The 24,004-nt window shown below is 39.2% G+C and overlaps 1 protein-coding gene across 2 annotated transcripts; it reads right to left on the bottom strand.

The window, feature by feature from the left end:
• Window positions 1-501: 501 nt before the first annotated feature.
• WBP4 (WW domain binding protein 4) lies at window positions 502-23,998 on the bottom strand. 2 transcript variants are annotated; one of them, XM_011990255.1, is made up of 10 exons: window positions 23,292-23,998; window positions 22,270-22,342; window positions 19,913-19,975; window positions 19,704-19,827; window positions 15,984-16,157; window positions 13,225-13,271; window positions 11,946-12,021; window positions 8,594-8,787; window positions 3,984-4,147; window positions 502-1,788 (listed from the first exon to the last, which is right to left on the bottom strand). In XM_011990255.1, coding segments are annotated over exons 1-10 (1,128 nt in total). In that variant the 5' UTR covers window positions 23,294-23,998; the 3' UTR covers window positions 502-1,577. The 2 variants fall into 2 exon arrangements, with proteins under 2 accessions (XP_011845645.1, XP_011845646.1); XM_011990256.1 differs by lacking the exon at window positions 19,913-19,975 and having other exon boundaries at window positions 23,292-23,415.
• Window positions 23,999-24,004: the final 6 nt, after the last annotated feature.

Here is a 24,004-nt window from a genome sequence, read left to right as displayed (position 1 = left end):
GAATATTACTATTTTCCATGATTTGATTTACTAAAATATTGTTGTTATTATCAAGTCTTTTCTGAGCAATCCTTAAAACCATACTGTTTAAGGACATTTACCTTGCTTTCAGTTTTTGAGAATACTAATTTCAAAAGTAAAGGAGATTGTTTTAAAAATCATCAAAGAGAAAGTTTACACGAGGTCTAATTTTAAAAATGCCTTCAATTTTGTATTTTTTAAGAGCTAAATGTGGGTAAAGTATAGGAGCACTGCATTTACAGTCCATTATTTTTTCCAGCTGAGAAGAGTGAAGCCCCAAAATGCACTGCTCAGCTAGATGATGAATGGGCTATCAAGAACTATAAAATATCTCTTCCTAATGAAGGGGAAAGTTTAGGCTTTCACATTCATAAGATACCCAAAAAGGAGACTGAAAAAATGCAAAGACAAATCTCCAAATACTATCTCACCAATGCTAAGTTGATTCTGACTGGAATTAGAATAACAACAATACTTAACTTATTCTTTGACAAAGTTTTTAATAAGCTATTTTTTTACATGTACACTAGTAATCTTAAAAAGACAAATATTAACTATCAAAAGTTAAATACTATACAATTTATGAGAAATATAATTTTGTGAATTTGAAAAGTCAAAAGGAGGTAACTACTAAATGGATTAAATAAGAAAATTCTACTTTTTAAGACATTTTAACCAGACAGAAAGTGATAAATTACTAATTTAAGTAAACACTAAAAACTTTTACTGAAGCCGGAGACCTTATACTATTTTAGATCAAGTCTTCATCTACACAGCTTTAAATAAACCTTAAAAAATCTTTTCTAGTACATATAAGGCTGCTAAAAAGAGTGCATGACTGGGCGAAAAAAGGAATATGCTAGAATGTGAACTACTGAAGAATAGAAATACATTTCATTCATCTTTATCCCTGGATTCCTAACACAATGCCTGGTTCAAAGTAAAATGCTTAAACGTTTGCTGCTTTGAAGTGAACTGGGGCAAATATACATTTCCACCTCTGGTCCAGTTTTCACTCCATTATTAAGCACCTCTGAAGTACCTGAGCTGCTCCTGGTTGTTGGCTTTTGACTTTAAATTGAGTAAGGTAAGCCAATATGCATTCATTTTTTATATCAGCCTCAGAACCAAATCATCACTGGGCTGTGAATCTTCTCATGTACTCTGATACTTATTTGGACAACAGTTAACATCAATGTGCAAAAGTAATGCATTTTCAATGCAGGATAAATATGTTCATATGAATACCAAAGGAATAAAGGTCCTGTTTCTCCATGTCTTAAATAACAGATACATAGCATCTTAAATTATGACTTAATTAGCAATTTTTAGACACAGAACATAATACACTGTATTACAATGCAATGTGGTAGGCTTCCATTTTAGGAACCAAAATAAATTTCACATGAAAAAATATTTATTTTAATTCACATCAAATACATTTAGAATAAATCTAAATTTTTAGCATCAAAGTACTTACAAACAAACACAGATAAACTTTGGATGTATAAGTCTCCATTCTGTCCTAAAAGCATATACAAAAAGCTCTCCTGCAACTATTGATCATCACCTCGTTGCCTTAAATTCCTAGATTTTCCATTTTCAGTTCTTCTCTTTTTGAAGACTGGGGCCACTCCTTCTGCCACAACTCCAAGACAAGTGACTGTTTTTTCTTTAAATACCACTTTGGGTTCTCCACCACCATCAGCTTCAGAAGTTGACACATACTCATTTTCAGTGCTTGGAAGTTCCAAATCTACCTCCTCACTGGAAATAAAGAGTTAAAATAAAACCAGTAATTGACAGGGTAAGACAAACATTTTCATATAACCAATGCCCCAAGATCAGCTTTCTAATGAAAATACATTAGAAGTTGCTCATTTTGGAGCAGGAATTACTTTAAAATACTGACTTTACAATATTATTTAAGATATTGAGCACTTATTCAGGTGGATAAATGCCGGGAGAAGGTCTATGTATTCATTTATTCCTGTTGCACAAAGGATGCATTATCTAAGAAAACGCTTGGGCTTATATATAAGCAGTACAAGTAAAGGGATAAGGTGGTTGGGCACAATGGCCCACGCTTGTAATCCCAGCACTTTGAGAGGCCGAGGCAGGAGGATCACTTGAACTCAGGAGTTTCGAGATGTGCCTGGGTAACACGGCGAAACCTCACTGCTACAAAAAATACAAAAATTATCTGGGCATGGTGTCATGTGCCTATAGTCCTAGCTGTTTGAGAGGCTGAGGTGACAGGATCACTTCAGCCTGGGAGGCAGAGGTTGCAGTGAATTGAGATCTCATTTTCCTTGTGTAGAAGACTGGAGCTGTATGCCTAGCACTCCTTTTCTAAGAACTAGCCCTTCAACCATCCACATGATTAGTTATAAATAATCAGTTGAGTGGTCCTGATATCAGTACCTGATTAAAAAGAGCCTATCACAGTACTGTACTCCCTAGATAGTCAACTGGTCCGTGAAAGAGCAAGTTAGTCACATCACACCCATCAGTCTCATCTACGAGATTCTGGACCATGGACCAGATAGATCGTTATGTTTAACTCTAAGTAGCTGAGAGCATAAAACCTGTTGAAAAACACATATCATCCTACTTGGAGAATGGAGCTCTGCAGAAGGCAGTCTATTCCCAGGATTTTTTCTTTTTAAGACAGGGTCTTGCTCTGTCTCCCAGGCTGGAGTGCAGTAGTGCCATCATAGCTCACAGCAGCCTCCAACTCCTGGGCTCCAGTGAACCTCCTGCCTTAGCCTCCTAAGTTACTGGGATTATAGGTGTGGGCCACTGCACCTGCCTGGCCATCAAGGACCTTCTTTGCTATCAGTTATCATAGGCTGTTTTAAGTTATAAAACTAAATAGCAACACTGAATCCTATAGAAATGTACTTTGCTGAGTAATACTTGAGTTGCCGCAATATTTGTTTATCTATTTACTTTTTACAATTTTTTTTTTTTTGAGACGGAGACTCGCTCTGTTGCCTGGGCTGGAGTGCAGTGGCCGGATCTCAGCTCACTGCAAGCTCTGCCTTCCGCGTTTACGCTGCCGCAGCCTCCGGAGTAGCTGGGACTACAGGTGCCCGCCTATTTTTTTTTTTTTAATTTTTTTAGTAGAGACGGGGTTTCACCATGTTAGCCAGGATGGTCTCGATCTCCTGACCTTGTGATCCGCCCGTCTCGGCCTCCCAAAGTGCTGGGATTACAGACTTGAGCTACCGCGCCTGGCTGTTTTTTTTTTTTTTTTGAGACAAGGTCCTACTCTGTTGCCCAGGCTGGAGTGTAGTGGTGTGAACATGGCTCACTGTAGTCTCAACCTCCTGGGCTCAAGTGATCCTCCTACCTCAGCCTCTCAAGTAGCTGGGAACACAATGTGTGCTGCTATTCCCTGCTAAGTTGTTTTTTTCTTTTGGCAGAGAGAAAGTTTTGCCATGTTGGCCAGGCTGGTCTCGAACTCCTGACCTCAGGTGATCTGTTTGCCTTAGCCTCCTGAAGTGCTAGGATTACAGGTGTGAGTTACCTCACCCGGCCAAGCTATACATTTTTTTTCTTTTTTGAGACGGAGTCTTGCTCTGCTGCCAGGCTGGAGTCCACTGGCGCAATCTCAGCTCACTGTAACCTCCACCTCCTGGGTTCAAGCAATTCTCCTGCCTCCACCTCCTGAGTAGCTGGGATCACAGCTACATGCCACCACACCCAGCTGATTTTTCTATTTTTAGTAGAGACAGGGTTCCACCATGTTGGCCAGGATGGTCTCATCTCTTGACCTTGTGATCCGCCCACCTCAGCCTCCCAAAGTGCTGGGATTATAGGCGTGAGCCACCACACCTGGCCTCAAGCTATACTTTTAATAAGCACGGCATCCTTGAAATTACTTACTGCAATTTAGGGAAGTACTGGGATGTAAAATCACTTGTAATAACAGTGAGATTAAAGCTCCAGGTACTTACTGAGACTCAACCTCTTGTTTAATTTCTTGCCATTCTCCATATGGGTTTGATTTCTTAAAAGTTTTGGATTTTTCTTCATTTGAAACTAATGAATTCTGTTTCTGAATACTTTTTTCTTTCTGTGTTTCTGGGTCACTTCCTCCATCATTATTTTTATTTTTTTCCTGAAATGTAAAAGCCAAGAAATAATACAGTTAAAGCAAAACTACTAGGACGAAAATAAAATTACTTTAACTAAGGCTTTTAAAGGTATTGTTATAGATTTATAAATAATTCACTAACTCAATTTAAATTTGCACATAACACAATACATATACATAGAACTTTACTGCTTAAGTTTTCCATGTCTGAAATGTTGATATACTATGACAAAGGCTCCCTAAATCATCACCTTAATGTCCTAAATTCTACAATTAAGGACATATAAACAGGGTTCTCTTAACTTCTCCTCTTTTCTGCTTTCTTACTTTACTTGCATATCCAACAGTGACTCCCTTTATAATTGTGCCTCTGTTGAATTTTTCTGGGAGGTGGTAAGAGTATAGGGAGTTTGTCCTTGCCTATCTGTATTTCGTAATTTTTTCCCTTTTTGTATAATTTACCTTTTTAAAAATAATTAGGGGGTAAAAATGCAGATTTCTTACATGTATATGTCATGGTGAAGTCTGGGCTTTTAGTGTATCTATCACCTGAATAGTGAACAATCCCAATAGATAGATTTTCAACTCAACTCCCTCTCACCCTCCCACGTTTTATGGTCTCCACTATCTATTAGTCCATTCTGTATGTCCATGTGTGCCCATTGTTTAGCTCCCACTTGTAAGTGAGAACATGTAGTATTTGACTTTCAGTTATTTCACTTAGATTAATGGCCTCCAGTTCCATTCACATAGCTGCAAAAGCTATCATTTCATTTTTTATGGCTGAGTAGTATTCCATGGTGTGTGTGTGTGTGTGTGTGTGTGTGTGTGTGTGTGTGTGTATACACACACACATTTTTTTATCCAATTCTCCACTGATGGACACTTACATAGATTTCAACATTTTGCTATTGTGAACAATGCTGCTACAAACATGACTGCAGGTGTCTTTTTTTATTTAATGATTTCTTTTCCTCTGGGTAGATACTCAGAAGTGGGACTGCTGGACTGAATAACAGTTTTGCTTCTAGTTCTCTGAGAAATGTTTTCTATAAAGGTTATACTAACATACATTCCCAGTAACAGTGTATAAGTGTTTCCTTTTCTCTGCATCCTTGCCAGTATCTGTTTTCTTAATTTTTTTTTTTTTTTTTTTTTTTTTTTTTTTTTTTTTTTTTTTGAGATGGAGTCTCGCTCTGTCACCCAGGCTGGAGTGCAACGGCATGATCTTGGCTTACTGCAACCTTCGCCTCCCGGGTTCAAGCAATTCTCCTGGCATGCGCCACAACACTCGGCTAATTTCTTTTGCATTTTTAGTAAAAGAAATTTCACCATGTTGATTAGGCTGGTCTTGAACTCCTGATCTCAAATGATCTGACAGCCTCAGCCTCCCAAAGTGTTGGGATTACAGGCATGAGCCACTGCATCCAGACATTTTCTGACTTTTTGATTACAGCCTTCTGACTGGTATAAGATGGTATCTCATTGTGATTTTCATTTGCATTTCTCTGACGATCAGTGATATTGAGCATTATTCACGTGTTTTGGCCATCTGTGTGTCTTCTGAAAAATGCCTGTTCATGTCCTTTTCCCCCTTTTCAATGGAGTTTTTTTCTTGTTGAGTCCCTTGCGGATTCTGGATATTAGTCCGTTGGATGCATAGTTTGCAAATAGTTTTTCCCAATATATGGGCTATTTATTTACTCTGTTAATTGTTTCTTTTGCTGTGCATAAGCTTTTTAATTTAATTAAGTCCCTCCCATTTGTCTATTTTTGTTTTTGTGTTTACTTTTGAAGACTTTTGTCATAAATTCTTTGCTTAGGGCAATCACCAGATTAGTTTTTCCTAGATTTCCTTCTAGAATTTTTTTTTTTTTTTGAGACAGAGTTTCACTCTTGTTGCCCAGGATGGAGTGCAATGGCGTGATCTTAGCTCACTGCAACCTCCACCTCCTGGGTTCAAGCGATTCTCCTGACTCAGCCTCTCGAGTAGCTGGGATTACAGGCATGTGCCAGGATGCCCAGCTAATTTTCTATTTTTAGTAGAGATGGGGTTTCTCCATGTTGGTCAGGCTGATCTTGAACTCTCGACCTCAGGTTATCTGCTCACCTCAGCCTCTCGAAGTGCTGGGATTACAGGCGTGAGCCACCATGCCTGGCCTCCTTCTAGGGTTTTTATAGTTTCAGATCTTTAAACATTTAAGTCTTTAATCCATCTTAACTTTCGTACATGGTGAGAGGTAGGGGTCCTGTTTCATTCTTCTGCATATGACTGGCCAGTTTTCCCGGCATCATTTATTGAATGGGGTATCCCTTCCCCAGTGTATATTTTTGTTGACTTTGTTGAAGATCAGCTGGTTGTAGGTATGTGGCTTTATTTCGGGTTCTCTATTCTGTTCCATCAATCTGTGTGTATCTTTATACCAGTACTGTGCCATTTTGGTTACGAAAGTCTTGGAGTAGAGTCTGAGGTCTAGTAATGTGATGCCTCCACCTTTGTTCTTTTTGCTTAGGACTGCTATGGTTATTGAGACTCTTTTTTGGTTCCACATGAATTTTAGAATTGGCTTCTCTAATTCTGTGAAAAATGAAGTTGGTAACTTGATAGGGATTGTGTTGAATCTATAGATTGGTTTGGCCAGTATGTAATTTTAGTGATATTGATTCTTCCAACCCATAAGCATGAGATATTTTTTCATTTGTGTGTATCATCTACGATTTCTTCAATCAGTGTTTTGTACTTCACTTTGTAGTGATGTTTCACTTCCTTGGTTAAATGTATTCCTAGATTTTTAGATTTTTTTTCTTTTTATAGTTATCACAAATGGGATTGAGTTTTTTATTTGGTTCTCAGTTTTACCATTATTGTATAGATACAGGTATATACAAATGCTACTGATTTTTGTACAGTGATTTTGTATCCTGAAACATGACTGAAGTCACTTACCAAATCCAGGTGTGTTTTGGAGAGCTCTTTAGGGTTTTCTAGGTACTAAGATCATTTAATCAGCAAACAGTGACAGTCTGACTTCCTCTTTCCCAATTTGGATGCCTTTTCTTTCTTTCTCTTGCGTGACTGCTCAGGTTAGGACTTCCAGTATTATGTCAAAAAGCAGTGGTTAAAGTGAGCATCCTTGCTTTGTTTCAGTTCTTAAGAAGAATACTTTCAATGCTTCCCCACTCAGTATAACATTGGCTGTGTGTTTATCATATACAGCTTTTTTTTTTTTTTTTTGAGACAGAGTCTCGGTCTGTCACCCAGGATGGAGTGTAGTGGCACGATCTCAGCTCACTGCAAACTCCGCCTCCCAGATTCAATTGATTCTCCTGCCTCAGCCTCCCAAAGTGCTGGGATTACAGGCATAAGCCACAGTGTCTGGCCTCATATATGGCTTTTATTATTTAATTATTATAAGGTATGTTCCTTCTGTGCCTAGTTTGCTGAAGGTTTTTATCATGAAAGGATGCTGAATTTTAATAAATGCTTTTTATCTACTGAGCTGATTATATGGTTGTTTTTAATTCTGTTTATATGGTAAATCACATTTATTGATTTGCATACTTTGAACCATCCTTTCATCCCTGGAATAAAGCATCCCTTTATCATGGTGTATTAATCTTTCTGATGTACTGTTAGATTCAGTTTGCCAATATTTTGCTGAAGATTTTTGCATCTATGTTCAGCAGGGTTCTGTATTTTTTGTTGTTGTTGTTGTTGGAATACATTAATTTTGATGACAGAAATTAATTATTTCTATCCTAAGTTGGATACCAGATTACCTAAATCTGGCTGGCTATAATCATTGTGAGATGGCAACTACAACGAAGGCTTTGCTGCTGCTCCTCTGTAAACTGGACATAACCCTTACTCTAAGTTCCATCAAGATTTGTGAAGTTGGTAGAGAAACTGTAGGCAATGACAAGATCCTAGGTGTAGCTTAGGTATGTAGGAACTTTTCAATTTTCCTACATTTCTCAGGCCAACAATTGCAACCATTGCTCAATGCTAATAATGTGTCTTCTCTGCTTTGACTCATGGGCTCCTGTTTCCAGTTTTATTTATCCACTTGCCAAAATGTCTTAATTTCTATGTTCTATCAGAAGACTTAAGGTCTGTAGAGCTTTTCAAAAATTGGTATCAGCTGGGTGTGGTGGCTCACGCCTGTAATCCCAGCACTTTGGGAGGCTGAGGCGAGTAGATCATGAGGTCAGGAGATTGAGACCATCCTGGTTATTAACACGGTGAAACCTTGTCTCTACTAACAATACAAAAAATTAGCTGGGTGTGGTGACACGCGCCTGTAGTCCCAGCTACTCGGGAGGCTGAGGCAGGAGAATCACTTGAACCCGGGAGGTGGAGGTTGCAGTGAGCCGAGATACTCCAGCCTGGGCGACAGAGCAAGACTCCATCTCAAAAAAAAAAAAAAAAAAAAAAAAATTTGATGTGAAGAGTAAAAATAAAAAACCTACCTTAAACTTTATTTTTGGTTTCTGCGTCTCTGTGGAGACCTCTCCTTCTTCTGCTTCCTGTTCCCCATCAGAATCACTATGCGAATCTGATGATTTGGATTCATCTAGGGTGCCAAGTGAATTTTCATTGACCTTACTAGAAGTCAGATCACTAGTGTGTGGAATGAAATCATCAGGTTTCTCCCATCTGGATTCTGTTCAACACATTTTAAAGTCAGGTTATTTAGTTATTAATTCTATTCAGATGTAATTTCAATATAACCTCTATCACTTACACTATTAAATGACAATACTGTATGTTAATTTCATATTATCTCTTGATCAAGAAGATAATAGAGTTCCCAAACCTCTTGCTCTTGTATCTTTCAGAAATTGACTTCAAACAGCCTGGATTTACTAGATGTATAAACTATAACTCCAATGGAATGAGAGACCTAAGAACGGGGTGAGATTTCTAACGGTTCACAATTTATCTGACACCAATTTCAGGAAACATACTGATAATGAGCAAACAAGAGATTTCCTGAAACTTATCACAGAGATTTCTTTTCTTGGCCCCAGTGTGGTGGCTTATGCCTGTAATCCCAACACTTTGAAAAGGCGAGGTAGGAGGATTGCTTGAACCCAGAAGTTTGAGACCAGCCTGGGCAACATAGCAAGACCCTGTCTCTAAAAAAAAATTAAAAAGTTAGCAGGCATCATGCCATGTTCCTGCAGTCCCCGCTACTCAGGAGGCTGAGGTGGGAAGACTGCTTGAGCCCAGGAAATAGAGGCTGCAGTGAATCATGATCATGTCACTGCACTCCAGCCTGGGCTACAGAGCAAGACCCTGTCTCAATTAAAAAAAAAAAAAAAATTCCTAAGATTTTCATCGAGTGAAATTATATTGTGAAGCACTGAGTATTAAATTCTCATTTTTATATGGTGGTTTGGTGGTGGAGGGGCAGCAGTGGGAATCTCAATTGACTAACTCTACTGCCATCCAGTGGTTCATTGGGTTTTTAGCAAACAGTAATATTTCTAATTACCTCGTAATTAATTACCTATTTTCAACTGGGAGAGTCTTAAGAGTGAAAGGGGCTGCCGTTAATAATTATTCTGGTCCAGGAATAAACTGTAATCATTCAAGGCAAATCAATATATATGGTACCTTAATTAATACAGAGTTCTTGGCAGGGTTAATGAAAAACATTACTTTTCCTTATCCACATTTCACACAAGTAACAATATGACTTTCAAGAAATTATTTTATTTTTACTTATTTACTTGGCGTGATCTCAGTTCAGTGCAACCTCCACCTCCAAGATTCAAGCGATTCTCCTGCTTCAGCCTCCTGAGTAGCTGGGATCACACGCAAGTGCCACCATGCCCAACTAATTTTTGTATTTTTAGTAGAGACGGGATTTCACCATGTTGCCCAGGCTGGTCGTGAGTTCCTGACCTCAACTGATCTGCCTGCCTCGACTTCCCAAAGGTCTGGGACTACAAGTGTGAGCTGCCGTGCCAGTTCAACAAGTAATTAAGCACCTACTGTGTGCCAAGCACTGTTATTGGAATTTTATGACATACGACATTCATGACCTTACAGAGCACATATGTTTATTCTATTTCACTGAAGAGTGACTATAGGCTCAGTGACTTGCCCACAGTCACATCACTGGTAAGGAAAGAAGCTGTGCATTGAACTCAGATCTGTCTAACTCTAAAGCTACATTATATCACTATACTATTTTATATGTATAAAAATCCCAACCTTCAATTGTACTGGAATATAAACATTGCTGTAACTGGGCAGGTTAAATATCTACTTGGAGGTTAAAAGGGCCTTTTCTTCCTAAAAGATTTAATGCTATGCAATGAGCTAATGATAACAGAATTAAAAAAACAAAAACAAACCTCTCCTAAAGTCACATTAATGTTATAGCAGTTTATGTTAAATTAGATGAAACATTAATTTTAAAGTTTTAGATAACAATTAGTATTTATGCATGCTTCATAAGTATTTATGCAACTGACACATTTTTAAATTTTCACTTTTACTAATTTGTTAGACACTACTAAATAGATTGTTTTATTTTTTATTTTATTTTGAGACAGTCTTGCTCTGTCACCCAAGCTGGAGTGCAGTGGTGCGATCTTGGCTCACTGCAACCTCTGCCTCCTGGGTTCAAGCGATTCTCTGCCTCAGCCTCCCAAGTAGCTGGGACTACAGGTGCCCACCACCATGCCTGGGTAATTTTTTACTAGAGAAGGGGTTTCACCATGTTGGTCAGGCTAGTCTCGAACTCCTGACCTCAGGTGATCCGCCCGCCTTGGCCTTCCAAAGTGCTGGGCTTATAGGCGTGAGTCACTGCACCCGGCCTACTTTTTTGTTTGTTTTTGAGATAGAGTTTTGCTCTTGTTGCCCAGGCTGGAGTACAATGGTGCGATCTCGGCTCACTGCAACCTCCACTTCCCAGGTACAAGATTCTCCTGTCTCAGCCTCCCAAGTAGCTCAGATTACAGGTATGCGCCACCACACCCGGCTAATTTCTTTGTATTTAATAGAGACGGGGTTTCACCATGTTAGTCAGGCTGGTTGCTTAACTCCTGACCTCAGGTGATCTACCTGTCTCAGCCTCCCAAAGTGCTGGGATTACAGGCATGTGCCACTGTGCCCAGCCACAGTTTTATTTTTTAAAAGGAAAAGGCAAGTTGGGCTAGATGATCTCTAAGATACTTTCCAAGGTAATGACTGTAATTTTTTTTTTTTTTTTTTGAGACGGAGTCTCGCTTTGTCCCCCGGCTAGAGTGCAGTGGCGCGACCTCGGCTCACTGCAAGCTCTGCCTCCCGGGTTCACGTCATTCTCCTGCCTCAGCCTCCCAAGCATCTGGGACTACAGGCGCCGCCACCGCACCCGGCTAGTTTTTTGTATTTTTTTTTTTAGTAGAGACGGGGTTTCCTGGGTTCGCCAGGATGGTCTCAATCTCCTGACCTCGTGATCCGCCCGTCTCGGCTTCCCAAAGTGCTGGGATTACAGGCTTGAGCCACCGCGCCCGGCTGTAATGACTGTATTTCTAAAATAATTATAAAAATAGTAATATCAGAGAAAGCTAAAATGATTCTATTTTTAAGTTTGTGAATGCAGTATCAACTGAGAATAACATTGGTGAATAGCACAATATAACATGAATAGAAATCTTTTTGCTTTTCTACTGTATTGTTTTTAATTTACAAAAAATAACTCATGTTTGCTATACAAATATGTTTATCATATACTAAAATTTCCAAGTTCAGATGATTAACCAGCAGGCCAATAAGCAGTTCCACGTACAATTTTAAATACTTAAGATAATCAAAGGTAATACTTACCTCCTGTTTCTGTATTATAATAATAGGTAAAACCATCTTCACTTAAACCTTCTACCCAAACGGTCTTCACTGCTGTCTAATAGGAGGAAAAAACCCAGCATAAACTGAGGATAACCATGATGAATTTCTATTGAATAACTCAGACAGAGTCAGCCACCCTTGCCTCTCCTCCTGACACCTGGTGATATCTCGATCTGCATCCCCACCCAAATCGCATATAGAATTGTAATCCTCCATGTTGGAGATGGGGCCTTGTGGGAGATGACTGCATCACAGGGGTGGTTTCTCATGGTTTCAACACCATCCACCTTTGGTGCTGCTGTCGAAATAGTGAGCAAGTTCCCCTGAGATCTGGTCATTGAAAAGTGTGTGGCACCTCCCGGCTAACCCCTTGCTCCCTTGGTCTGGCCACGTAAGATGTGACTGTTTTCCCTTAGCCTTCTGCTATGATTTTAAGTTTCCTGAAGCCTCTGCAGAAGCTTATGCCACCAAGCCTCCTGTATAGCCTGCGTTTAACTGTGAGTCAATTAAACCTCTTTTCTTGATAAATTACCTAGTTTCAGAAGTATTTCTTTATAGCAATGCAAGAACTGACTAATATACCTGGGTATTAGGGGTGGTAGTACTAATCATGGCCAGGAAGCTTGGTTTTTGCTAATAATGAACCAACTTTCAAGGAGTGAATGTCTCACCTTTGAAAGCCAGGAACAGTTCTTTCCAAATGGACAGTGACATGTGAATGGCAACTGACTGCAAACCAACTAATATTTGCCCTGAATGCTGTTTTTGGATAGATATCAGTACTTTTTTTTTTGTGAGACAGAGTCTCACTCTGTCACCCAGGCGGGAGTGCAGTAGTGCGATCGCAAGCTCTGCCTCCCAGGTCCACCCGATTCCCCTGCCTCAGCCTTCTGAGTAGCTGGGATGACAGGCACCTGCCACCCCGCCTGGCTAATTTTTTTGTAGTTTTTAGTAGAGATGGGGTTTCACCATCTTGGCCAGGCTGATCTTTAACTCCTGACCTCGTGATCCACCCGCCTCAGCCTCCCAAAGTGCTGGGATTACAGGTGTGAGCCACTGCGCCCGGCCAGATACCACTATTTCATCTCCATTCAACCTTCTAACAAAAGCATTATGGGAAAAAAAAAGGGACACAGTTTCGGGGTGGAGGGAGTGGAGTATTTGTAAGTAAAGTTGCTTTAACAAACCTCTACAAAACCCCAAGAAACCAATCACTTTAAAGAATAAAACAAAAACACTATTAATATGCTTCAGTTACCTTTTTTAAGTTTCCTTGAAATCCTTCAGGTTTCTCCCACTGAGATGCTTAAAGCAAAATATATTGCATTTATAAAATGTTTTTGCTTTAAAAAAATACTTTCCAAAAAATTTGGACAAAACTTAGTCATTATGTACAAAACACTACAGGTCTACAGTTTAAAACATATTTGAAAAATAAAACAGAACATACACCCCAGTACAGAGAATCTATGTGAATGCTATGTAACCAAGAAGAAAGGACAGAACAAGGGATTAGAAGTTAGTGGAACTTCCACAGGAATTTTAGAGCCAGGCAGGGCTTCTCATAAAGGTTTCATAGAATTCAGGTTTCATAAGTTTCAAAGGCCTTTTGATATCTTGGGGCAAGGGAGATTAAGAGATAAATTGAGTAAGGACTCAGAAGAGGAACAACTAGTATGCAGAAATTAAAAACATGTATCATGGAGAGGAAGAGAATATAAAGTAGCATTTGAAAAAAAGAAGCAAGCAATAAACATTGAAGGGAGAAAAGAAAGAATAGTTTCTAAGGGAATTTGACAAAGACTTCTAATAGCTAGTACATCATCATTTATGGTATCTTCATTGCTAAACTACAATATGCATGTCACTTAAAGCTCAGTGCAAACTCTAACAGATTAGTATTTCTACATAGTCCAAAGGTAATTATGATCCTAATGATAATAGTCATTACAGTAAGATTGTTAGCCCAAGGATTTCTTCATGATTAACTCTCTGATCTTATTTCCTACCTTCCTAGCATTCTTAACCTTCTTTTGCTGGCTTTTCTTCTATCCATTCCTTTAATATATGTAACACTCTTTACTTCTTGCTCTATTCTCTCTGCTTGTGATCTCATATACTCCTAAAGGTTAACATATTATCTACATCCCCAGACTCAATTTTGCTCAACTCCACACTGTAACCATCAATCAGCTACCAAAAGTTGTCACATGAATATTCTGTAGGTACCTCAAATTCAACATATCCAACATATCTAATTCATTATTGTCCCCATTAAACTTATTTTTGGTTCCTGTATCTCATATCTAAGTAAATGGCGCCATCATTCTCTCAGCCCTCCATAATATGGCCCCAGTTTACCTTCCAGTCTAACTCTACTAAGATGTCTTCAAACAACTGCATGTTTTACCTCGACCACTATTTCCCAGTACTTTCAAATCTTTTTTGCGGTTCATATTGTTCTGTCTGGATTCTGTACCTCTGAATAATCTACTGAAGTCTTCTTTAATCAAAACACAGAGTGTCTGCACTATGCCAGGCACTAAGTTAGGTGCTAGGGATAAAATGGTGAGTAAGGCATCATTCCTGACGTCCTTATCTTAATTTAGAGATCAGCTCTAAAGTAACTCCTATGATAATCTCTCAAAGCTACATAATCACAATGAACTCAACATTATTATGAGTTCCCATATAATCTTAATTACACTTCTATTACAGCACTTTAAAATTCCTCCTTGTATCAAGCTTGTTACTGTCACTAAATTTTATGACTCTGGAGAGTAAGATGCTACATAACTGTAGAATAAGTGTATTAATTTATTCCAAAATATATATGGAGTAAAAACCCTAAATACATTTAGTTTTTAGGAAAAACAAAAAGATGCTTTTGATATTGTTACTGTAAAATGACACTGTGTATTTTTTTTTTTCTTTTCTTTCTTTTTTTTTTGAGATGGACTTTCGCTCTTGTTGCCCAGACAGGAGTGAAATGGTGTGATCTCGGCTCACTGCAACCTCCACCTCCTGGGTTCAATCGATTCTCCTCCCTCAGCCTCCCAAATATCTGGGATTATAGGCATGCACCATCACGCTCGGCTAATTTTTTTTTTTTTTTTTTGAGAGGGAGTCTCGCTCTGTGGATGGAATACAGTGGCCCAATCTCCGCTCACTGCAAGCTCCGCCTCCCGGGTTCACACCATTCTCCTGCCTCAGTCTCCCATGTAGGTGGGACTACAGGCACCCGCCACCACGCCCGGCTAAGTTTTTGTATCTTTAGTAGAGATAGGGTTTCACCACGTTAGCTAGGATGGTCTCGATCTCCTGACCTCGTGATCTGCCCATCTCAGCCTCCCAAAGTGCTGGGATTACAGGTGTGAGCCACTGCGCCTGGCCTAATTTTGTATTTTTAGTAGAGACGGGGTTTCACCATGTTGGTCAGGCTGGTCTTGAACTCCTGACCTCAAGTGATCCACCCGCCTTGGCCCCACAAAGTGCTAGGATCACAGGCATGAGTCACCACACCTGGCCTTGGCACTGTGTATTTTTCTGTTGGGTATCCAGTTTCCAGTAAAACACACAATGCCATTTTTCAGTAATAATATCAAATCAATCAAGGCAGCTACACGAAAAAGAAATCAGTTACTGGCTCCCAAAAGAAAATCTCTACTGTAGAATATTTTATTTCAAGTACCCCTACAATTTGTGAAGTGGATTTCAGATTCCTTATTTCTACGCAAAATTCTTTATTTCCATGTAGTTTATACTTACAGAAGTTACTATTGAGAAAATATAAAGCTATAGTTTATTTGTAAGAAAATCATTATTAAAGGCTTTGACTAAGTATGACACTTAGTCACTATCTGAGAAAGGTACCTTTTTAAAGGGCACATAATTTTCTTACCTTTGGGGCAAACATGAAAAATGTTCCAATATTAGATACAAATCCTAAGATAAAATAAATTGTTCTATTCTACTAGTGACACTGTTCTTTACCAGTTTTATGCCTAAATGACTTACCTCCTGAGATAAGATCATAATAGTAGTGGTAACCCTCAGAGGTTATGCCTTCTACCCATCTGCCCTTTGAAGGATCTTTTTTTCTTTTCTTTTCTTTCTTTTCTTTCTGTTGATTTGATGTAGAGGTGGGTGGGATAGTGCTGGTTACTGGTGTTATGCTTGGCTCCAAAATTTCTAAAGAGATGAGAGAAGGGTAAAGCAGCCATAGTTAACTACTATTTTTTATTGTTGTTGGCATAAAACATTAACGTTATTTCAATCAAAAACCTAAGATTCTTTTGAGAACTTGACACATTATTATAAAGTTCATTCGGAAAAATAAACATGTAAGGGCAGGAAAATTGTAATAAAAAGAAAAAGGAAAATTTAGTTCTACCAGCTATTAAAACTTATTCTAAAACTATGGGTTAAAAATACAGCCAGCAGTGTGGAACGGACATAGAAATAGGCAAGTATATAATTGAAACAGAATAGTCCAGATACAGGGCCAACTTCAGGTTGGCTGGTATTTCATTTCAAGAGGATAAAAGACAGATCATTAAAAAAAGAGGTTTTCAAATTACCTATTGGGTAGAATGTTCACTATTCGGGCGATGGGTATACTAAAAGTCCAGATTCCATCACTATGCAATATATGCATATGAGAAATCTGCACTTGTTCCCCCTAAATCTATAAAAATAAAATAATAAAAATGGAAATAAAGAAAGCATGTTTAAAAAGAAAGTTTTTAGATTAACTGGTTAATTATTTGGGAAAAAAGCAAAGCTGTTTCCCACTCCCTGCTCTCTTCCCCCTTTTTTGTTAAATACTAGGTCAAAGATAGTTACAAAAAGAACACAAAGTAAAATAATGTTAAATTTGACTACATAAAAATTAAGATATTCTGTATGACAAAAACAAAAAAAATATAAAACAAATGAAAAAATATTTACAATAAATATAGCAAGGGGTTAATATTCCTAACAAAGATCCTTTATGAATCAAACATTCCAATAGAAAAATGGACAACAATTACAAAGACAATTCAGATAACTTTTACTTTTTTTTTTCTTATGTTGTCCAGGCTGGAGTGCAGTGGTGCAATCAAAGCCCACTATAGCAGCCTTGAACTCCTCAGCTCAAGCAATCCTCCCACTTTAGCATCCCAAGTAGCTGGGACTACAGGTGCGTACCACCACACCCAGTTAATTTTTTATTTTTATATCGTAGCAGAGGTGGGGTCTCACCATCTTGCTAGGTTGGTCTTGAACTCCTGGGCTCAAGCAATCCTCCCACTCTGGCCTCCTAAACTGCTGGGATTACAGGCATGAGCCACAGCACCCAGCCAATTAACATTTACTTTTGCTAATATTCAAAGAAATGTTTTTCTGTTGTTTTGCAGAAGATCGGTAAGTACTGAAAAGAATGACCAAATCCAGCATTAGTTTGATGGATCAGGTATTTACACTGGTTTGAAAAAATGGGTAGTTTTGGTGGGGGACGGTGGCTCACACTTGTAATCCCAGCAGTTTGGGAAGCCCAGGCAGGTGGATTGCTTGAGGCCAGGAGTTCCAGATCAGCCTGGGCAACATGGCAAGACCCTGTCTCCACCAAAAAATAGCTGGGACTGGTGGCGAGCTGAGGTGGAAGGACCACTGAAGCCGGGGAGGTCAAGGCTACAGTGAGCCATGATTGTGCCACTGCACTCCAGCCAGGTGACAGAGTGAGACCTGTCTTAAAAAAAAAAGAGAGAAAAATAGTTTTCAATGTCTTTACTTTCCAAAGGATCGGCTAGTTACTCCTAAAATGGGTTAATAAACTTATTTTTGTTCTAGTGAAAATGTAAATCAGTCCATTTCTGGAGACAATGTGGTATTAACTATCAATATAAAATATATTTACACTTTGATACTGTAATGTAACTTCTAGAAACTGAATCTACAGAGACAAATAAGTGTAAAAAGATACATGCATAAAGATGCTTAATGCATCTTAGTGAAAAACGCTAAGCAACCTAAATGTTAACCAGGAAAAGATTAAACAAATTATAGTACAGAGACAAAATAACAGTGGCTACCATTTACTCAACATTTGTTATGTGTGGTCACATAAGCAATTTATACCATAATGTCACTTAGTTTTAATAATCTAAAATTATAACTAGCAAGAGGAAATTGTTTGACTCCAAAGTCTGCTCCTAACTACCATATAAAAATGATATTATCTCCCTAATTATTTAAAAGAAAAGATACATTTGATATATCATTGAGAGAAAAAATAAAACCGGCAAATAGACCACAGCACAAAATATGTAATTTAAAAAAAGATCTAAAGAAGAGGTCTGCAGCCGGGCGCGGTGGCTCACGCTTGTAATCCCAGCACTTTGGGAGGCCGAGGCAGGTGGATCACCTGAGGTCGGGAGTTCAAGACCAGCCTGACCAACATGGAGAAACTCCGTCTCTACTAAAAATACAAAATTAGCCAGGGTGGTGGCACATGCCTGTAATCCCAGCTACTCGGGAGGCTGAGGCAGGAGAATTGCTTGAACCCGGGAGGCGGAGGTTGCGGTGAGCCGAGATCGCGCCATTGCACTCCAGCCTGGGCAAAAAGAGCGAAACTCTGTCTAAAAAAAAAAAAAAAAAGAAGAGGTCTGCAAAAGGTCTTAACAGTTAGTGAGTTTTCAAAATCTCTTTTCTTTGTACTGCATTTTTGTATGTTTAAAGGCATATACATCCTATTTGGAAAAACAAGGCAATGATAATATTTAATAGGAAAAATCCATTTAAATATAAAATGGTAAACTTTATTTGCTCAAAGGGCAGCATAATGGAATCTCTCAATGCATATGATTGATAATAGTTGGACTTTCACCTACTCCTAATTCTCCAGAAATGCCTAAATCCTTTTTCCTTTCAAAATGAACATATGGCTTTATCCTCAAGGAACCAAACAACTTTCCCACCTTTTAATTACCAATGTCCAGGATAACATTTTTAAAGTCTGGCTACAACTGTTCTTATTTAATGAACACAATGCCAATTAACTTAACTGGTACTCTGCTTAAAACCTTAATTGAAAGCTGTTTTTATTAGAGGAATACCATCACATGTTGATGACTGCAACCAGTACGTAAGATCAACTGAGATCTGCTATATGCTTGGCTTAAGGAAAATCGATTTGATATGGAAGAATTATTCACAAAACCTTCCCAGTTTAAAGCCTAAATTCAATGACAAGATAGACACAGCCTAGTTAAATAATGTCTTTCACCTGGAACTTCCTTCTAGTAGTAAAATCTGCAAATTGTCCACAAAAGGTTAATTCATTACATAATCACCCATATAAATATACAAGACTCATAATTTTCACCATATGGACACAGTGAATTATAATTATAATGCAGGGCCTCTTTTTAAATGCATAGTGTCTTTTAGCCAAATAACTAGAATACCTAAAAACCTCAAAGTGTCTCTGAAATGAACTACTTACCTAGGATAGAGCTAGGATTACCAAAGTAGTACGGCTGCTATGAATGAAGGTGTTAAAAAATAAAACATTAAAAGTACAACAAAAGGGCATGAACAAACTTCCATAGTCTAAACAGGGCCATGATGCATAATAAAAGCACTGAGAGTATACTGAGTTTATAACCACTTTATGGAAACAATCAAAGCTTACTTAGCATGACCTCTGATGTTACTTTTAAAACATGCTGGCTGCTTTTTTTTTTTTTTTTTTACCTGATTCTAAGCCAAGCCTTTTCAAATCCTCTTGGTATGCTTTCAGGGCAGCTGCCTCCATTGCAGCAAACTCCTTTGATGCCTTTTCTTCTTCCTTTGCCTTATCCAGGCTTTTCTGTTTAATCTATGTAAGACATACATAACAGTGAAAGTGAGATAAAGGACTGACATTTGCATAGAAAAATTAGCAAAGAAACAATTTAAATTACCTCACTGATCCTTTTTGCCACATTTTCCTTATGATTCTTTCCTCTTTCATGAAATTCAACACTCTTGAAAATGAAAAAAGAGAAAATACAAAAGAAAACTACATAAACATCATAAAATTCATAGTAAACATAAACAATTTCCTCATAAACATGAGAAAATTAAAATTAAAATGAATGGCACAAAAGATGAAAACATAAATTTAATGCAAACTGGCCCTTTTAATCAAATGATGCTAGGGAACGACATTGTTTTATTATTATGTCCTCTGACTAGGTTTCCTTTGGTTCTTAAAATAAACCATGATGACCTTATTAATGGAGAAAAATACAAGGTACCCTTGATGACTAATCTAGTGACTATGATTGTAATGAGGACTCAAACACGACATGAAGCCAAAAGATTTTTAAACAACTTTCAACATCAAAAGCCTTTAGAATTTTATTGCTCTATTTGTCGTAAGGAGGGACACAGAGAACAATTATTTTATTGCTTTATTCCTCAAAATTAGGAGAAAAGTACGTATTTTAAGATTCCTCCTAAATTATAAACAAACGCTTTTCTACAACGTGGTAATGGTTCAAAATGTACAACTTCTATGGAAGATAATTTGGCAACATCAAGACTACAAATACATTTATCCTTTGACACAGCAATTTCAATTCTGGTAATTTATTCTATAGATATACCTGCACATGTACAAAATCATGATATATACAAGCTTAATGACTGCAGCACTGTTTGCAATAACAATACAGTATCCATCTCTAGGGGACTGATTGGCTAAACTACGGTACATTCTCATAGGCTGCAGTAACAGAGAAAAAGAAGCTCTTCATGTATAGATACAAAGAGAGCTCCAGTTACATACTGTTCAATTTTTAAAAACTATAGTTCAGAACAATATATACAGTACATTACCTTTTATGTATGCTGGAAGAAGAACTTGTGTCTACATGCATGTAGAAACAATGGAAGGATAGGCAAGAAAATGAAAAAAAAATGATAACCTATGGGGAGTGATGGCAACTGGATGACTGGGGACAGGGGCGGGTGAGTGAGCGCAATTATCTATTTAAACAATCAGAAATGCTCCCTAAATTACAAGTTTCTAGTTACATGCAGTAAGAAATTCCTGGCAAGCTCTGCAAAATAAGTTCTGTCAATCAAATCTTATATGATGCATTAACTGAGCTATTCTAAAATACTACCGTGAATTCATCTTTAAAGTGTGACTTTGTAAAGCAGATAATCCTCCTGTTTTTCATACACTGGGTTTCCTAAGGTTGATTACACTACACAAAAAATACAATATTAAAGGACCATTCAAAATTAAATTAACTTTGTTACTAATTAAAGGTTAAATCAATGTGTATTACCAATTCAATGTGTATTACCAATCCTACACTGGAAGGGATTACTTACTCTAGATAATTCACAAAATTCATTTTACAGCCTAGGTACCTCCAAGAAAGAGAGACTTTAAGTGATTTGTGTGATTTTAAAAATTCATGGTATTTATTTATAACGATAGCCCAGGTAAAATAAGAGAGTCAAGAACTTTAGCAACTATCCAAAAAGACCAAAACATCAAAAAAAAAATCCAAATCCTAAACACCCTGCAGATAACAGTAAATAAACGTCTACAGAAGAAATCCACAGCATTAAAATATGAGACTACTATTCTTTGTGCATCCAACTTTGCCAAGTAAAAAGGGTATCAACATAAAATACATTTAACAGATACCTTAGTGTTTATGTGGTAGGTACATAGTATTTTGACAGGCGAGAGGGGAGAAAAATCAGTAGTGTGCTTTTTGCTTTACATCTTCAACACTGGATCTCAACTATGAGATAGACTAACAACATACCTAACAGAGTTGTTACTTTGTTTCATGAGAAAGGGAATAATGGTGTTCTTTCAAATTTAAGCATCTAAAGATCTACAACTCTGCATTAAATACACTTGGTTATTTCTAGAGCAGAAAATATACAAGAAAAACTAAAATGTTGCTTTTATATTTTAAAGGCTTTCCACAATTCTTTGTGTATGACAGTACTATGAACACTATCGTTATAATGTAGGTGCTTCATAAACATGAATGAGATGACCTACTCATTGCCCATTTCCCTAAAGGCCACAGAGAAATAACTTCACTTAATACATAATCAAAGTTAGGTTGATGAAAAGGAAGAAGGCTCACAGCTTTCATAGGGGACTGAGAAAACAGAAATCTTTTGATGTTTTTAAAATGCAAGAGCAATGTGCATAAAAGTGCTTTGTAAACTGAGTTTACATAAAAAAGTACTTCATTCAACACAATTATTATTAGAATCTCTAATAGCGGAATTATCATACAGGCCTATTGTCTGCTATCCAGCACTTGCAGTAATCACAGAATTTCTTTGGCTGTGACTTCCAGTAGTCCGCCCTGAAAAAGGGAGAAAACAAGGCTAAGCTCATGTAAAACTTAAAAAGGTAAAATTTTGCATGCTTTACATTTTTTAAATTTTGAAATACATGCCCCTACTACTAAATCTTGTATTGTTATATACAGCCGTTTTTTATTGTTTATCTGGTTGGAGCAGTCAATTGAAATTCTGTTGCCAGCAGAGCAGGAAAAGTCTGTACCTAATTCACTACAAAACTCCCTTCAATAAGATGGCTTTCAAAAATTCTTCACTTGTTACCGTCATCGTTATGAAAAACTAAGGAACATCTTAGACAACATTTGTCCTTTCTGGCTTTGGGGGAGGTTGATGTAATGGAGACCTGAGGAAACTCATAAAGTTTGCCTTAAATCAAGTTATTCCCACCAAAAGAAAAACATACAAGACTACTCTGGGGGAAGACTGCAGTTCCTCCGAGACTATCAGTTAAAACAAACTGTTCTTGAGCCTCAAAGCAAGAGAGAATTGGAAAAGCCGTGGGACTTCGTAGACGGCCGACCAAAAAAAAATCATTACGCTATCGAGGGCTGGCCGCTTCCAGTGGGCGGGGGAGGCCGCAGCCCAGCCCTAGTTTCACAATACCCTAGGGTTCAGGGGCTTCGGAGCCCAAAGGGACGCTTGCGACCCCCGACAGCGTCGTGGAGAGAGCACTGCGTCGCTTCACCCGCGGCCGTCCAACCCGCCCCCTGAACCGGCCGCCGGCCTCCCCCTAGAGCCCGTGCCCCATACCCCAGGGCGCTCGGCGGGGTAACATTTCTACCCCGCCCTGGGAACCGGCCCTGCAGGTCTGGGGCCGGTCCCGAGCGAGTTAAGAACGCATCCGTCACGCCCCCGGCCGAAGGGAGGGAGAAGAGGAGGGGAAGACCCGGGCGAGAAGGGGCCGCCCAGAGAAACAACACCTCGTTGTTCAGGGCCTGAGACCCAACTCACATGACTGCGCCAGCCGCTCTGCAAGTCGTCCAGGGTTCCACTCAGACTCGCGCTTTCTCAGCGGGACGAGTCGGGCTCATCCAGCCGCCCGAGGCCCACCCGAACCTCGCTCCTACCCAGACACCTTCCTTAGTCCCCGGGACCAGCGTTCCGCCGTTCCCAACTACGGGTGCCCAGACGATCCAATCCGCGTTCGAAATCGCCTCCTCTCCCCTCCCCCTACAGGGGCGGTACTCCCGGCTCCAAAGAGGTGGGGTCGGTATAAAGGAGTTGAGGTCACCGGGAAGGGGCAAAAGCGCGACGGGACCTGAGCTGAAGGACGGGATCTCAAGCCTCAAACCCCTGCGCCATCCCGCCGTCTCTGTGTCCTCCCCTGGGACCCAGAACCTCCACCCTCCTTCTAGACTCGCTGGCTCCAGGCCAAGGAGCTCCCGCGCCGCCTCCGCCCCGAACGCAAACAGCTGTTCCCAGAGAAGTCGCCGCTCTCAACTTTGCCAACTAGTCCGCAGGCACTTTGACCAGCAGAGCAACCGGGACCTGTGGGTCAGGGTCCTCTGGCGGAGTTTAAAAACAGAGGTGAAACTGCGGGGTCCGGGGCCGCGAGTCGCTAGGCTTTGCCTCAAACTTTGCTCTGACGGAGCGGCCCCGCCCCGCCCCTCCTCTCCCCCGCGACGCCCGCGCGCTCGGACTGCGCTTGTTCCCTAGCTCCGGGA

Source organism: Mandrillus leucophaeus, unplaced genomic scaffold (assembly GCF_000951045.1).
Source record: "Mandrillus leucophaeus isolate KB7577 unplaced genomic scaffold, Mleu.le_1.0 Scaffold375, whole genome shotgun sequence".
In the NCBI taxonomy this organism is placed as follows: Eukaryota; Metazoa; Chordata; class Mammalia; order Primates; family Cercopithecidae; genus Mandrillus; species Mandrillus leucophaeus.
This window is presented reverse-complemented; position numbering and strand designations above follow the sequence as displayed.

Bases quoted from the DNA above. Each gene is read 5' to 3' on its own strand.
- WBP4 (XM_011990255.1), bottom strand. The intron at 8,788-11,945 runs GTAAGTATTACC...TGTGTTGAACAG, and splicing joins TTATAATACAGAAACAGGAG to AATCCAGATGGGAGAAACCT. The intron at 4,148-8,593 runs GTAGGTTTTTTA...TTTACATTTCAG, and splicing joins AACCAAAAATAAAGTTTAAG to GAAAAAAATAAAAATAATGA.